Source organism: Numenius arquata, chromosome 2, assembly GCF_964106895.1.
Source record: "Numenius arquata chromosome 2, bNumArq3.hap1.1, whole genome shotgun sequence".
In the NCBI taxonomy this organism is placed as follows: Eukaryota; Metazoa; Chordata; class Aves; order Charadriiformes; family Scolopacidae; genus Numenius; species Numenius arquata.
Window position 1 is genome coordinate 36,391,574 of NC_133577.1, and position 15,431 is coordinate 36,407,004.

Genomic DNA, 15,431 nt, shown 5'->3' on the forward strand with positions numbered 1-15,431 from the left:
GGTATTTCCTATAGCAAGGGCAGACTTAATTATTTCAAAACCAGCTGTGATTACCAACACACCCAAAATGCCATAAGTGTCTCAGCTAAAATTCCATAAACAGCTTTTCATTTCACATTTGAAATTTTGAAATGTTGATTTCAAAATAGCGTCTTCCTGCAAAGAACCTGTTTTTCTTCAGAAGGGATGTTAGCCCTAATAATATTTAATAAATTCAAATTCCTATGACTGTGCTCTGTTAACCTAAAATCCCACACTAATGCCATTGATATGTTATTTGTCATCCTTGCTCTCTCATTCTTGCAAGACTACATCATCCCACACCAATGCAGGATAGTTGTGGCATTTTGTAATTCTGTGTGTTTTGAGCCAAATTTGCCCTTTCATTTTTTGCCAGCAGAACGTAGGCTAAAGGCCTTCAGGACACAAGAGTCGAGGAAAGATTCAGTAGGCAAAATAGCCTTAAATCCTGCCCTGCAGAGATTTGTGCTAGCCACTACAGTCCCCAAAATGCTTGTGGATGAATCTGTTTGGGTTTCTCAGTAGGGACAGTGACCAATATGATTCCTGAAAGGCCTTCTGTACTGGAATTTCTGTGTAAAAACTGAAGATAGCTGGTTTCCCTTGAAGTTAAGTGAAAATTTTTCACCCATTGTACAGGCTGTCTGGAACAGCTTTCCCATAGGAAAAGTCATGTCAGAAAATCCACTAGATTTTTTTCTTTTTAAAATAGAGCTTGATAGCTGTGTAAGAAGCATTACATAATACAGTATCTGTGCTACCACCAAGTTGCTTTGTAAATTCACATGGGTCTCCTCCACATTAACACATCATAAAAACTGGAGAGCTCTGAGTTCAAGGAACTTTTCAGTTTGAGGCAGCGCATTCAAATCCACAAGTTGTTTTTCCCAGCAGTGCGAGCTCAGTTGCTAATAAAGGCAGAGAGAATGTGAAATCTAGTGAACCAAAAAAAGAACTAGCAAAAAGATGATGAATATATACTAACAAGAGACAGTTCTGGAGCCTGGAATTTGTATTTCCTGTTTCCATGACTGACTTCATCAGAAGTACTTGAATGCAGAGGCAGTCTCTGGCCAAAGCTGGATGATAAGTAAGCAGTGAGTCAGGGGATTTCGGGAAGAGAAAGGATAGTATCAGGCTAAGATTTTTCAGTGTTCTCTGGAGATTAGGGTTTGGCGCATGTTTCCTGTAGCCTTCTTGTTTTTTCTGGTGAAATAATTTAAACAAAACCTTTCACATGTCCGGCAATCGTTGATTCTGAAGTTCCTACTATGGCAGTCAACATTGGAAGGTGTTGAGTTTGGCTATATAAAGTATTATCTACTATTAATATTCAGAAGAATTGGGTCCCGCAGGCTGGCACTCAGCATCAGTAGACAGGTTGACTGTCCTTTGCTTCATTCCCAGTCTGGAATCCATAAATAGCCTCTCAACTCATGAAGGTACTGTGAAACAATTTTTGAAATATTTTATGTTTATTTTCTATCTTCTCTTCTGATGATTAGAATCATCACATTGAAAAGCTCATGCAGAAATGAATACATATTTAATCAGAGCAAGGCTTCAGTGTTGTGCAGTAAATAAATGCAGAGCAGTAGAGTCTGTCAGGTGGGGCAAACTGGAACAGTGTCTCCTTTGGCCAGCTCTGTCCAGCCTGGAAACTGAACTGGAAATAATACAGTGTTATCTTGTGTTTGAAGGTCTGCTCCATAAAGCAAGCAGAGATTGAATTAAGGTTGTGCAGGCCATGAAATCTTGCAGAAGTAGAAATCTCAGCAGTAAAATATCCAGATCAGCCAGTGTTTACGAGTGCAGAACAGATTACAAGTGCAATAAACTGCAGCAGATTCAAACATCTTGAAGGTTAATAAGATAACCAGTATAGTAGCATCCAAGCATTAAAACGGTGCGTAACATTCAGTGAGTAAATGTTGACTTCTGTGAAAACAAATATCTAAATTTATCCAGTGCCGTACAAAGGGTGAAAAAACCTTTTCTCTAGAACAGGGAAACAGTATATGGAAAATTTTCAAAATACTGCCATCTAAGTACTTAGAAATATTTGTATGGTCAGCATGCATTTCAAGCAGGGTTTTGTTTTCCCTTCTCTTCTCTGCAGTAATTAAAGGCGGGGAGGGGAGCACTGTGGTAAACCTGCCTTTTTCTTCTGAGCGTTTTCCCTTCAGAAACCCTACAGCAGCACTGGTATATGCTTTTGCCAAGATGTCCCTTTCACATTTCATACTCTGTTTAAAAAGCTATAAAATTAGATGCTAAACATATTAAAATTAATAAGACTATTGAAATAACTATGTAGTTGTTGACATAAGCTTAATAAACTAGGTAACCTGTTGCACGTCTCAGGCGGTCGTTCTTTAAGAAAAGGAACAATTAAACCTTATTGATTCATTGCAGTTTTTTAGTTATTAATGAACCAGGATATTGGCTTTAAGATAACTATGTTTTGAATATATGTATGCATTAAATGCTAAGTCAAGAGAAGCAAATTTGTGTGTTACTTCTCGATAGTTTCTTAGGTTTCAAAAAGAGAGCAACTTCAACTATTTATAAACTGTAATTAAGTTCCTTTACAGCATGACTCATTCTCAACAAGCAAATCCATTTTCTTTTGCTTTCTTATGAACTGTGTGGGAAAATTAGGGTTCAATCACTGAAGAATTTACTCAATGCTTAATTACCCAAAACAGCCCTCCAAGTTCTGCTCATGTAGAGCTTTCATAAAGACATGATTTTCCCCACACTATGGCTTTCTAAAGCTTGACTTTTAAAAAATGATCTGTAAATTGTAACATAGGAGAAAGCAGTGTTTTACTATAGTATTGGCTTCTTTCTCCAGTCTGTGTCTTCGAGCTCCTCTTATGTTAACAGTGTGATGCTTTGGAAAGCCAAAGTAAGAAATCATCAGGATTAAATTACTTTGAGCATGGAACTGAATTAGAAAGCTTTACTTTCCTGAATGAGCTAATTGTTTAAATTTTCCAAAGGAAATGTTGCTATTTCTGTGAGAGAAGTGGTAAATGGGACTTCCTCTGACATAATTTTCATTTTAAATCTGAGTTTGACAGCAAGATTTGTACCTTCATAACCAAATATTACTGCTTAACTGCATGACTTGTATAAGCTTGTTAGTTGAAGTGACTCACTTACGTAGATGAAGTTATTTTTAGGGAGATAATTTGCGCTGCTTAGAAGAGAGGAAAAAAGGGAGAGAGAGTCCTACTAAGAGCTAGATCCCTCATTATAGTTTACAGAGCTCGTGAACCCAGCATCCAAGCAAAAGATGACTAAGCAAGGGGTCTATTGGTACTTTCAGGAATTTACAGACATGAGTCATCTGCTTATTTTCTGCAGACATATCACCAGGGTACTTTGTGAGTCAGCTGTTATTTGGAAATAGTACTTGTATTCAGCAGGAATATGTTTTTGTAGTTCTTAGGTAACTAGCATGCCAAACCAAAGTGTGCTTTTATAGTTTGCCTGGTTCAGGTGTTGATTTACAAAAGCAGTGCGTTGTTTTTAACTGTGATGCATTTTTCATGACAAAGTGTAAATGTTGTCTGGGGTGTAATTATGATAACGCTTACCTTCGCCACCTTATGTGTCGCATAAAGGCAGATCTGATTTTGTATTAATGCACAGATTGAGAGTCAGATTGCCTATACAACCAGGTAAAAAGGAAAATTTCCTTATCGACCTGTGTGTCTATGAGCAGAATTTGACCTTTTATCTTCAAAGCACCTTGCTAGCATTGGTTACCAATGGTATTTGCTTATTTTTCATGTATGATAAAATGTTTCACCCCAAATCCGAGTGTTCTCTGCACTCACAGTGTCAATGGACGGGCATCCACCGCGACGGAAGTGAGTTCTTGCCTTCCCTTCCTACTGCTGAAATAATAGCTGGCTACCTTGAGATATGTATAACACTGTACAACTCAAGGCTGTTTCCTGTTTACTGGTCTTTTAGGTGTGGTTGTCTTCCAGAATTAGGGACAGGTTTTTTTACTTGGTCTGGGCTCATCTCGCACCTTGTATTAAGGAAATGCTAGGGTTAGAAAAATGGGAGTTTGGCGATTTTAGGCAAAGGGTAGTGTTAGAAATCAAAGGCAAGTCAAATTTTTCAAAACTCTACTTGCTGTTCAGGATGATACTGCTGTTGGCCAGATGTGGGATGCACAATATTAAATCTAACTTTATTATCTGATTTAACAGTTTATAATGTAAGTTATTCCTGAAAATTCCTATGCAGGTTTTGGTTAATAAAAGAAGAAAATGTTCTCTGTTTTATTTTGGTGGTACCTTTCCTGGAAAAATATTTATATAAAGGAAAGGCTTCTTATAACAAATGGAAGCATCTCTGTAGTGATAACAATGTCTTGATTATCCATTTAAACAGTTTTTCTAGTGCTAGATACTTTCTCTTAAGTGCAAACTTTCTGTTTTAGGTAGCAGGAAGAAAACTGTTGCTGCTTGCCCCCATTATATAGAGAGAGGTTTTCAAAGGAAAGTTAATGGAAGGCAGAAATTCTCAAGTACAAAGCTAAATATAAGGACTGAACTGTTACTCAAGTGTTTTGCTAAAGTTTGTTATTCCTTTCACACAGTGATAAAATACACAAGTATACAGAGTAATTTTCCTTTAAGGAGCTGGTACTTAAGAAGGAAGAAGATGCGCTAGAGGAACAGAGTTTAAGCACTCAGAGCTGAAGAAGTATATTTATAACGTTAAAACGCAGAACCTTGCTCCTCGCTTTCCACAGTGAAGTCCTTCAGAGGCTGCGGCACACAGACCATTTGCGAGGGGAGGAGACAGCTTGCTTGCTGATAAATACGCCAATGTTTTTCAGGGTTATTATTTAATAATCATGTTATAAAGAGGAATTTGACAGAGCAATCTTTGAGTCTAACCTTCGTTACAGCGGTGATCAGCCCTCAAATAATCAGAACTCTGCCCATGTCATTACCACTTAAATATCTGCTGGAAGCTGCTGTATGAGCTGAGTCACCAGGACTCCGGGAGTTATCACGTGTAGCTCAGACACCAGGTCATGAACTGAGCAAACGCTGTCGTCTACAGTGATTACTTGTATTTTGAGACTACATTCAGTCGTGTATACTTCGTGGCTACAAGCAGTTTTACTCTTAGAGCTTGAAGGGTAATTTAAGGAAAAGAGAGCTATGGTTTGGCTGATGCGCATCCAAGTATTCAGACATGATTAGAAAAACTGAAAAATGAAGGGACTAGCAGGAGATAGCATGGGATTTAGAATAATAAAACGTCTCTTACAGTAATATCTCAGTGTTTGAGCAGAGATTTCAAAGGAAGTGCTAGAATCTCTGCTCCATGAAGTTTTTAAAAGTAGAAAATAGTGCATTACAAGTGTTCTGGAGGGGAAATCCTATTCTGCCTGAAGATGGGTTCAGTCCTGTATTGTTCCTTTCCCTCTCTTCAAATTCTGTTAGTAGTGATTTTGCCACCTGCTTTGGTTCCTACTTCAGCTATTACAACCTGTTTATTAACTTAGGAGTCTTTCCTTCTCCTTAAAAAGGACTGTGAAGTGACAAATAGAGAATACTGAGAACCCAGGCTTGTATGAATGAATGATGAATCTTATCAATTTATTTCACTCGTTGCTACACCAATAGGAATTTTTTTAATCATTCATTAATAATTCAAGTAAATAATTCAGCCTGTTGTCCTAACTCAATTTAAGTACAGATTTCTGAAGCTTCCTGAAATTAAAAGTAGACCAAGAAAATCTAAACTATAAATTTAGCAAGGAAAAAGTTAAGTTAAAAACCAGTTTCTGACCATGTTATTAACTGTTGTAGACTATTTTCTTGTTTTGCCAGACCTAGCTGATCATGAGACAGTGATAAGCAAAGGGAACTAAGAGGTTCTGATTTTTATTTTTAGTGAGATATTTTGGGTATTAATGACTTTGCAGTGTGTTTTTGGTTTTGTGGGGATTTTTTTTTTTTTTGGCCTAACAGATGACAGCAAGTTGAGATCTTTTCCAGCTCATGTGACTGAATCTGTCTACATGCTTTATCAAATCATTTAACCACTTCAAGTCTCAGACAGCTGTAAAATGAGAATGATAATGTTTTTTATGTCCATGGGCACACTAAAATGAATTGTCTAAAGCAGATAAAGAGAAGTTTGTTTCTTGGATGGAAAGCATAAACAATGTATTTTGTGAATTTTTGAAAGGGAAATTTTCACTCAAAAGAAAAATATTGCATTATTTTTCCTATAACAAAATACATTTAAATTTAATAAAATACATGTAAAATTTATGATTAACAGAGAAATACACTAGCTAAACATTTTTTTAATTATGTACTTTACAAAAATGCTTCAATAAAGCAAACTGTCCCATACAGCAATATGTTGGAATCATTACCTGTAAGAAATACAGAAATATATTTTGAAGTAATCATCAATTTCTCCTTTTCTGTCACATTTAAACCAATAGAAAAAAATTATATGTTCCCAGTATAAAAAAGGAAAGAATGCAATGGTGTATTTTTATGACTTTTTTTATTTTTCTTTTTTTCATTTCAGTTGACCTACCCCTCTATTTTCCTCGAGACCAACCAACCCTAACGTTTCAATCCGTCTACCACTTCACTAACAGTGGCCAGCTGTACTCCCAAGCCCAGAAGAATTACCCTTACAGCCCCCGCTGGGATGGCAATGAAATGGCCAAGAGAGCAAAGTAAGTGGGATTGCTGTTTCCTCCTAAATATTCCATTTGTTACATGGTCATCAGTCAGTAGAAATTTCATGGAGTTAACTGTACATTTCCAGCGTTATAAAAGCTGAACCTGTTTTTGTTCTCATATAGCCCTAGCCTTCCCGTATATGAGTGTAGACAGATACTTTATTAATTATGCTTATTACATAAGTGCCAGAGGACTGATCAAAAGCAGACTCTTTCCGCTAGGCGTTGTACGGGCACAGAGTGGTGGCAATCTTTGCTCCAGAGAGCTTCCAATCTCAGTAGACAAGGTAGCCCCCAGCGGGAGTAATCTGCATGGTAGCAGTCAGTCCAGGTAACTCCATGGTTTTGTGTTGGCGTCAGGGATACCCTGAAGGGAAGCCTGTGAGATGCAGAGAGCGAGGAAGAAAAACCCGAAAGATAAGGAATAAGGCTGTAATAAAAAGTCATGGAAGAACAGGAAGAGTTAGAGCAATCCACCAATCTGGCATAGGAGGCAGTCCTATCAGAACTTGAGAAAATTATCTGAAAGTCTGAATATATATATATATTTAACTTTTTTTACCTGCTTTTTCTGTTGTCTAGAAATAGAGAAACTCTGTTTCCTCTGCAGCTTTTCTGCAAGCCCTCATTTCAGTCTGGGGAGACACCACTTCAGGCCGAGAATCCCCTTTAGTTAGGGGTGACAGGACAGCCTTCCCAGAGTGGTTCTGTTGCGAGGGCAAGCTGCTGTGGGCAGTGGTGCCCCTTTTGTGTACTAGATACTGTCCTTGTCTTCCAATGAAGCAAGACAGATTTTATGTGAATGGAGCAATACGGGCAACGGCCTTGCTGCAGTATTTCAATTTTGCAAAGTGTAAAAACGTTAGAACAGCAACAGATTTAAGCAGGCTGATTATCAGTTGCTCAGACGTAAAGGCATCAAACTGCATAAATAATAAGGCATATTGGAATTAATGTTTTGAATGACAATCAGAAGATTAAATTAATTTAGCAAAGATGCGTAAATAAGAGTCAAATGAAAATAGTTCAAGCTGAGTAAATCAAATGAATGGCATGGTCAGAGACTGATTGTAATTTGGAAATGATGGAAGCAAACAACAATTGACTGAAGCATTTGCAGATTTCATAATAATTTAAATTTTGTGGACATCATCAAGTAGCATTTGATTTTGATGCATTGTAATAGAAATTTTTTTGCTAGTATTTGGTTTTACTACTGTACTGTCTAGGAGAGCCATTTCTTGATCAAATATGGGGGTTTTTTTGGCTTGTTTCTTTAGCAGAATATTATGAGTATTTTGAGTATTTTGTTAAAAAAAAAGAAAAAGAAAAGAAACAATAACTGGAAGCATTACTGTGGCTTTTTTTATGACCATACTACAAAATGCATTTCTTTTGCAGCTGGAAGCTTACAAGTACCTGTGTGCTGTCTGCTAAGTGCTTTCATTTATGAGTGGGTGTATACAAATGGAATTCTCTGCCCTGCACTTGAAATTTAGAAGTATTATAACAGTCCTTTTAAAAGCACTCAACGTGTACAGTTACTATCACATGTATGTTTTGTGAGGTTATTCATTCTTACATTTGAGCCTTTGCATTTGAGTTTTACACTGGATATGTAGTATGAGAAAGACGATGAGAAGCGGGGTAAGAAAGCGTGCTGTGATGTCTGAAATAACTATCATTGAGCTGCAGAGACACAGAGAATCTGCTCTAGTTAAAAGCGCTTTGCTTGCAGGAACAACTAGTGATTCCTGAGTATGTACCATAAATAAATCTGCATCAAGAAAAGTAAGTATGATGCTATGATACGTGTTAGCATATTTTAAGATAGATTTTTAACACAATTGAACACCTTATGTGAACAGCGTTTGAAATACTTGCTAGGGCTTCTTGCAATAGGTTAACGTGTTTCAACATAACCAAATAGGTTTTCATTCTACTTTATTTTTACTGTAGCCATGTTATACACCAAGTATATGGGAATATATGTAGATATATAGGAAAGCATTATAATTAAATATATTAGCTCAAGCACCACGTCAAAACATCCTAAATAAAAACAGAGAAAAAGGATACATGATTTAGCATTTAGAAACAATGTGATTCTGCTCAGCTGAAGTAAATTTAGCCTGGATAAATCAGAGACAACTTGTTTGTGTTTCTAAATACTGTCTATTAGGTTTTGCTTATATGTATTCTTTTCCCCTCTTAGCCAAATGGTCTCCCAAGTGCTCGGCGTCCTTTGAGACAAAACAGTTCTGTTTATCTTTCTGGCCCTACTGTTCTAGGGCCACAGGATCTCCCACTTGACGTTCTGGTACCAGACCAAATTCTCCACCCTCATTCTCAGACACCTGAGGGATCAGTTTACATCATCTTCCTCACTGTAGCTTAAGACACCAGCAAGGACAGCTTTTGCACCAACTGGGTTCATTAGCTGTCCAGCCACGTACTGAAGCATGTATACCGCCTTGCTTGGTGCTATGTAGAAGCACCACCAAGTCTGAAATACCGTCACTCAGAGATTTCCTCATCCTCAACTTTGGCAAGCTCTGACTCTGTTTTCAGCAACTCAACACAGCCTGCTTACTCATGGGCAGAGCTGTCATAAGTTCATGCCAAAGGGACTTTGATGCTGTGCCCAGCCTTCTCCCAGGGTTGGTTTTTTGTGTTTTGTTTTGGCTTTTTTTTTTTTTCATACAGGTAAGCCCATCCATTTCCTTCAATTCAGGAAAGTTCCTTCCAACTTGAAAGTCTTGGTATCCTTGCTTATCTTTGTAGCCCCCGAGCAGAAGTAGGCATCTCTTTTGAAGTGAGGACTTAACCCTTTGTTGTAGCCTTGAGACAATCAGTAGTAATTATAAGTAGGAGCGAAATTACTCCGCTAAAATACATACGTATAGAGGTAGATTGTATGCATTCATACTTAAACATATATCACCTAAATCTAAAAGGCAAATTCTCAAATCAGAGTATCAGTTTAGCAGGATCTTTTTCATTCACAGAGAAAAACTCCTCGTGTTCTTGCTGAAGTAATTGGACCGATTTATGCCTATCTGATGAAGTCCATGAAATCTTTCTCTGTGCCGTCTTAAGCAGCTTTTAAAATCACCTGGCTCCTTTGAGTTCCACTGCCTTAGATTCCCCCCTGAGAGATAGCATCTGATAACTGAGGCTTGCTATTGTCTTAGCCCGGGGATTTCCCTCTGGCTTGATTTAATTCTAATGGACAAATCAAGTCCTGATTAAATAATGTGATTCCAAATGCCTCCAGATTGCTTGTTTCTCAGTTAAACATAAAATTTTAACCTGTTCCTCCAGCTAGAGACAGGGAAAACAAAAATACTAAAATTTTCTTACAAGCTGCGGAGATACCGTTTCCTCTCAGTCCACATGTCAGGCTTTGCCTCTCTTAGGTCATTATTTATATGTGTGTGGCCTCCTGCGTAAGCAGCTTCTCCAAAAGATTCAATCCTAAAATACAATAGCAAGCCTAAGAAAATACAGTAAATTATGGAAAGTTAGCAGCCTTGTTTGTGGTGTACGTGTGAAGTAAAACATCTCTGTGCGGTTTCCATGGGAAAGCTCTCTTGTTTTTTGCTTAAATAGGCATTCAAGTGTACATAAATGGAGTCTTTAAAGAACACGCAGACTCTAAGCCTGGGATTTTATGAAGGAATACTGTAAATAAAGCTTGTTTGTTTATACAAATTAAGTTCAGTTCTTAGATGCACTCTGGCCCAATTTCTGTCTGACCCAGCGCTGCTCTGTAGACTTAGGTTATACTTCAGGGAGAGCAAGTCAGGACTCAGTTTACTCTTTTATCCTACATAAATCCACCTACTCATCATTAAAAATAGCAGGAGGATGGAAAACTGGTATCACAATAAAAAGTTGTTCTGAGGCTTCATATTCTTTTTTCCAGGTGGCTGATAAAACTGTTTTCTGAATAACGTTGTTGTCCCTGACCATTCACCAGGGTTTGCTGAATGTGGTGGTAATTTTACATATCCCTCAGGACTCTGTAAGGGCAAAAGCTTAAAAGGGCTCAAGTGCTCTCAGCTGTATATTGGCTGTTGTTCTGCCATAAGGTCAAGTGCAGCTTAAGATTATATGCAGAGACATCTCGTGCGACCTACATACGTATGACCAGCACGGCTGCGGCTACGGTTGGTGCTCGGCGCAAACGCGCTGTGATTAGATAGTGTGAGGCTGGAGCACCGGGCCGTGGCGTTTTCAGCCTCATCGACACCTTTTGCTCGAATACCATCAAATTAGAAGATGTGTATCATGTGAAGATGCTAGCTGCTGTTTGGCTGAAATGGTTGCTCTAAGCTCTAACGTTGCCTGGTAAGGAGGGGAAATGCACCTTTTGGTCTAATAAAAGGATATTGGAAAAAAAAAGGAACAATTTTTGTGTTGCTGTTGAGACAAACTCAGTTGTAATGTGTCAGAGACTTGCTGTTGTATTCAGTAAATTTTTAGTGCCCTAATGATTATTTTTTTACTATTTTGGCATCAACCAGTTTTTCAACTCATTAATTTTTTTATTATTAAGTCAGAATTATTTCACATTTTAGGCAGAACATCTATTACTACGTTTTGGGTTCTTTTAAAGTAACAGGTTTCTCTATTTCCTTGAAACTTTTTTTTTCCACTTATGCTACTTTAAATCTCACTATAAAGTTTACATGTAAACATTGCACCTTTTTTTATAATCTTCCCTCCTTGATAGGTGTAATTAAAGTAATAAATCATTTGTTATTCTTTGGTTTGTATTTCAGTATTTTTCCTGCTTATTTGTAAGAGCAGAAAATTATATTTTCATGTATTATGTGATTTTCATGCACATTAGGCAACTTTACAGAGTAGATTTCCAAAAACTACCTTGTTTGCATTTACATATACTCTACTCACAAAGCTTTGTACATGACAGCCTTTGGCTCTGTTGCACGTTACCTTAAAATTAAGAGGAAATTTAGAAATTTCTAAAGAGAGTAGGGATCAGAAGCACAAAACGTAGGGACGTCGTCCTTCCCTACGTGTTTCTGTGTTTGCCTCTGAGCCTCTTTGCAAGGCTCAGAGGATTCTTTTCAGAGAAGAGCAGTGGGGTAGGTACAAACTCGGGTTAGGTGTTGAGCGGGGTCGCTTGTTTAACTCTTTGGTTTTTGATAGTTTCGCATTGGAAACTGAACAAAAGTGATTTCTTTGCCTGAAATCAAGTAAGGCTGACATTTTGTTGCCCCTGGTGGGCAACACAAAAGGGCCACTATGCTATGACAGCCATAGCGAGAAGAGATGCGGCGACCCAGCCGTGTGAAGTTTACAAAGAAGTTAATTTGATTTTGTAGACCATTAAATCAAAACTCTGATTTTCTGTGGGAGTGTCAGCTGACCAGAATTACACGTGAAAAGTAGAAAGGCAAATAAAAAAAATTATGCTTTATTAAAATACTTAACGATTACATTTGTCCCTCTAACACATTCTACAGTTGATTTACCAGCAGACCTTAATAATAGAATTATTTTGATTATAAGATACAATACACAGAATAGATACAGCTTTTAATTAGAATTTTCCCAGGATATTGATGGGATTTTTTTACATTTTTTTCTCTGCATACACGACAGAGTACAGTGCATACACATGATGGTCGCACTTCTTGAGTCATATTTTTCATGTACTTTTCTTTAAATGTCTCCTTGGATAATTAAGTCTGACTCTTAAGTTATGGTATGTTAGTTTCTGACAGGTGCCTGCCAGGGATCTTCAGTGCTGTCATGCATTATGTGGATTTCAGCCAAGACAGAAGGGCCTGGGTATTTGTTTCTGGTCACTTCTCATTAAAGCTTTGACTGTGGGAAAAGAAAAACAACTATTTAAAGATGAGGAGCATAGGTGCTATAAGAAGTGCATGGAAATAAAATCTGTTAGGCGACTACTTTTTCTGTGTTTTTATATAGACTTTATGTATATGTGTGAACTGTACATATGTGCGTTTCAATATATAGTAAATATTCTTTCTGCGAAAAAGGATTCTCTCCTATATTGACAGAAATGCACAGAGTAGTTTGGAGGAGTTGGCTTGGTAGAAGTAGAATATAATAGGACTTTGCTGGAAGACAACTTCTTTATAGGAATTAAAGGCTAAAATGTAGGTGGTTCTAGATGACTAGGGTTAGGTGGTGTTCTAGAAACAGTGTGATGAATTGTCTGATTTGGCTTCATTAGAGAACTCCATTATACATTTATCAAAGCTGCTAGGTCTGTATTAGAGCTTGGAATTATAGTTAGGAACTGATGCAAAAAAAAATGTCCTCTCTTGCTTGAGAGAAAAGGGTAGAGAGAAATACATAAGTTTGTAAGGAGCTGAGGTTTAATAGCCCGGATAAATACTGCTACTTGGTCAATTACAAAGTAAGCAGCTAAGTAAAAATAGTAGGTGACCTCCATGGTCTTGTCTTTTGGGTAATATTTGTAATTGGTCTGTTAAACACAAAGAATGGCCATACTAGGTCAAGCTCATTTAGCCCACTATCATGTCTCAATCAATAGGCAGTAGCCAACGCCTGTGGAAGAACATGGCAATGCATGTAGTCGTATTTTCCTGGGACGTTCTGTCATCTGTCGTCAAGGATTTCTATATCCAGAATTGGTACGCCTCTGTCTAATAGCCTTACCGAGCTTTTCTTCCGTTTGTCTGATTGCTTTTTGAACCCACATCATAACATCACAAAATTCTGTGGCAAGGGATTGCTCAGATAACGTGTGATGTGAAGAACAAGCTTGGTCGGCTCTTTGCATTCCTGCCTCCTGCTACCTCCAGTTGTTACACCCTGGCTTTTGTATGAAAAGAGGCAGCAAATAATTAATCCTCTGATCCCCTCCATAACCTTCATGATTCTATGACCCTCTTCATGTCTCTTCTGTCACCCCTTCTCCTGCTCTGTTCACTCCTTCCTTCTACAGAAGCTTTCTGTGTTTCTGATTGTCCTTGTCCCATTTCTTCATCCCTTTACTATTTCTATCATATTCTTCCTGAAATAGAGAACTGCATGTTACTCATGATACATTCACCGTGCATTTATATGGTGACATAGTGATATTGTCTGGTTTACTCTTTTTTCTTGTTCTAATGTCTGATTTGGTTTTATGCTTACGACTGAAGGTTACACTGACATTTTAGCACCAAGATCTCCTCGCTATCTGTTTTTCAGAGCCTGTGGGGTTTGTGTATGTAAAATTAAGTCTTTTTCCTCACCTAGCTCCCTTTTGTGTTTGTTAATATTGACTTTTCACCTGGTATGTTACCTCCCAGTCTCCTAGTGCTGTAAGAACCATTTTCAGTTCCTCCGAATTGGGCCTTATTTTTATTTCCCTGACTAAATTGTTAGCATTAGCAAACTTCGCCATCTTCTTTTGCTCACTTTCACAGATCATGTGGGAATATGTTGAACAACACAGATCAAAACACCCATGTCTGTGCGGTTCTCAGGTGACTTCACCCTAATAGCACTCATTATTCATTCCTATCTTTTTTTCGTTATCTTGACCTGTTGGTTATCCACTCATGGATCTTTTCTCCTGCTGCAGTAATTCATTTTTTAAAGGCCTTTGAAAAATCTTCCCAAATGCCTGTAGGAAACCCAAGCAGTGTGCGTCACTTGAAATTTTTCTTGTCCACGTGGTTTTGGTACCTTAAGAAAATAAGAGATTTGTGAAGCCTAAGTTTGACTCCTAACCAATAGATCATATTTTTTCAGGTCCACTGATTTGGAGCTTTTTATAAATTTATGCTTTCTTATAACAGTTACTACCAATTCTTAATGTACAGACAGGAGATTTACTGGTCCACAGTTCCCTCTATCCTCCCAGACCTTTTTTTTCATTGATGTCACACTTCTCTGGTACCAAGCTGTTTTAAGCAGGAGGTTATAAGCTATTTAAGAGTTTAACTTTCTCACACTTGAGTTTCTCTGGAACTCTGGGGTGTGAATATCATCTGGGCCTGCTGATTTTCTTGTGTGTGTTTTGTTGATTTGTTCATTACCTTTTTGGCTGACATTTCTGCGCAAGTCAGATCTTTTGGTACATCCCTTGTAAAGCAGGGTTCTGGTATGGCAGCCTCTTTAAGCACCTCCGCGGTTCCTCAAATTCATTTTTGATCTGCATTATTCTGCTTTTACATATAAGAGTTAAGCGTGTGTTCCTGTCTGTTTTCCCCATTTGTAGAGGTCTCTGACCTTTTAAGAATTTCCTCTTACTTCTAATAGCAAACACATATCTTTTAAATAGCAAAGAGAAATAACTTCTTTAATGTGTTTTATATAATCACAGATGTATGGCATCTCATCCCTTTCCTTCTGACTGGTTTGTCCTAATGAATATCCAAGGAGGTTTCTTTTATGTTTTGGTATGTTGCCTTCGGCCCCGGTTGATAAGCGATCTGGCAAAGCAAAGCGGATGGCATGATGAAATCAGTACTTTCACCTGCAAGTAAACTTTGTTTTCAGGGGTGCTGGTTGTCAGGCTCATTATGGATGCATCTGTGGTGAAACCCTTCATTTCTGCCTCTGAAGTACAATTAAGGGATTCAATAATCTCTTAAAGATGATTCAAATTCTGTGATTACTTCTATGATCTCCTTGCTTCTTGAAT

General features: G+C 37.8%; 1 protein-coding gene across 1 annotated transcript in view; it reads left to right on the forward strand.

Moving 5' to 3' along the window:
- Nucleotides 1-15,431, forward strand: part of BABAM2 (BRISC and BRCA1 A complex member 2) — a 175,031-nt gene that overhangs the window by 146,342 nt on the left and 13,258 nt on the right. Inside the window, exon 11 of the mRNA XM_074144601.1 lies at nucleotides 6,610-6,763. Coding sequence (XP_074000702.1) covers nucleotides 6,610-6,763 — 154 coding nt within the window. The remainder of the gene's footprint in view (nucleotides 1-6,609; nucleotides 6,764-15,431) is intronic.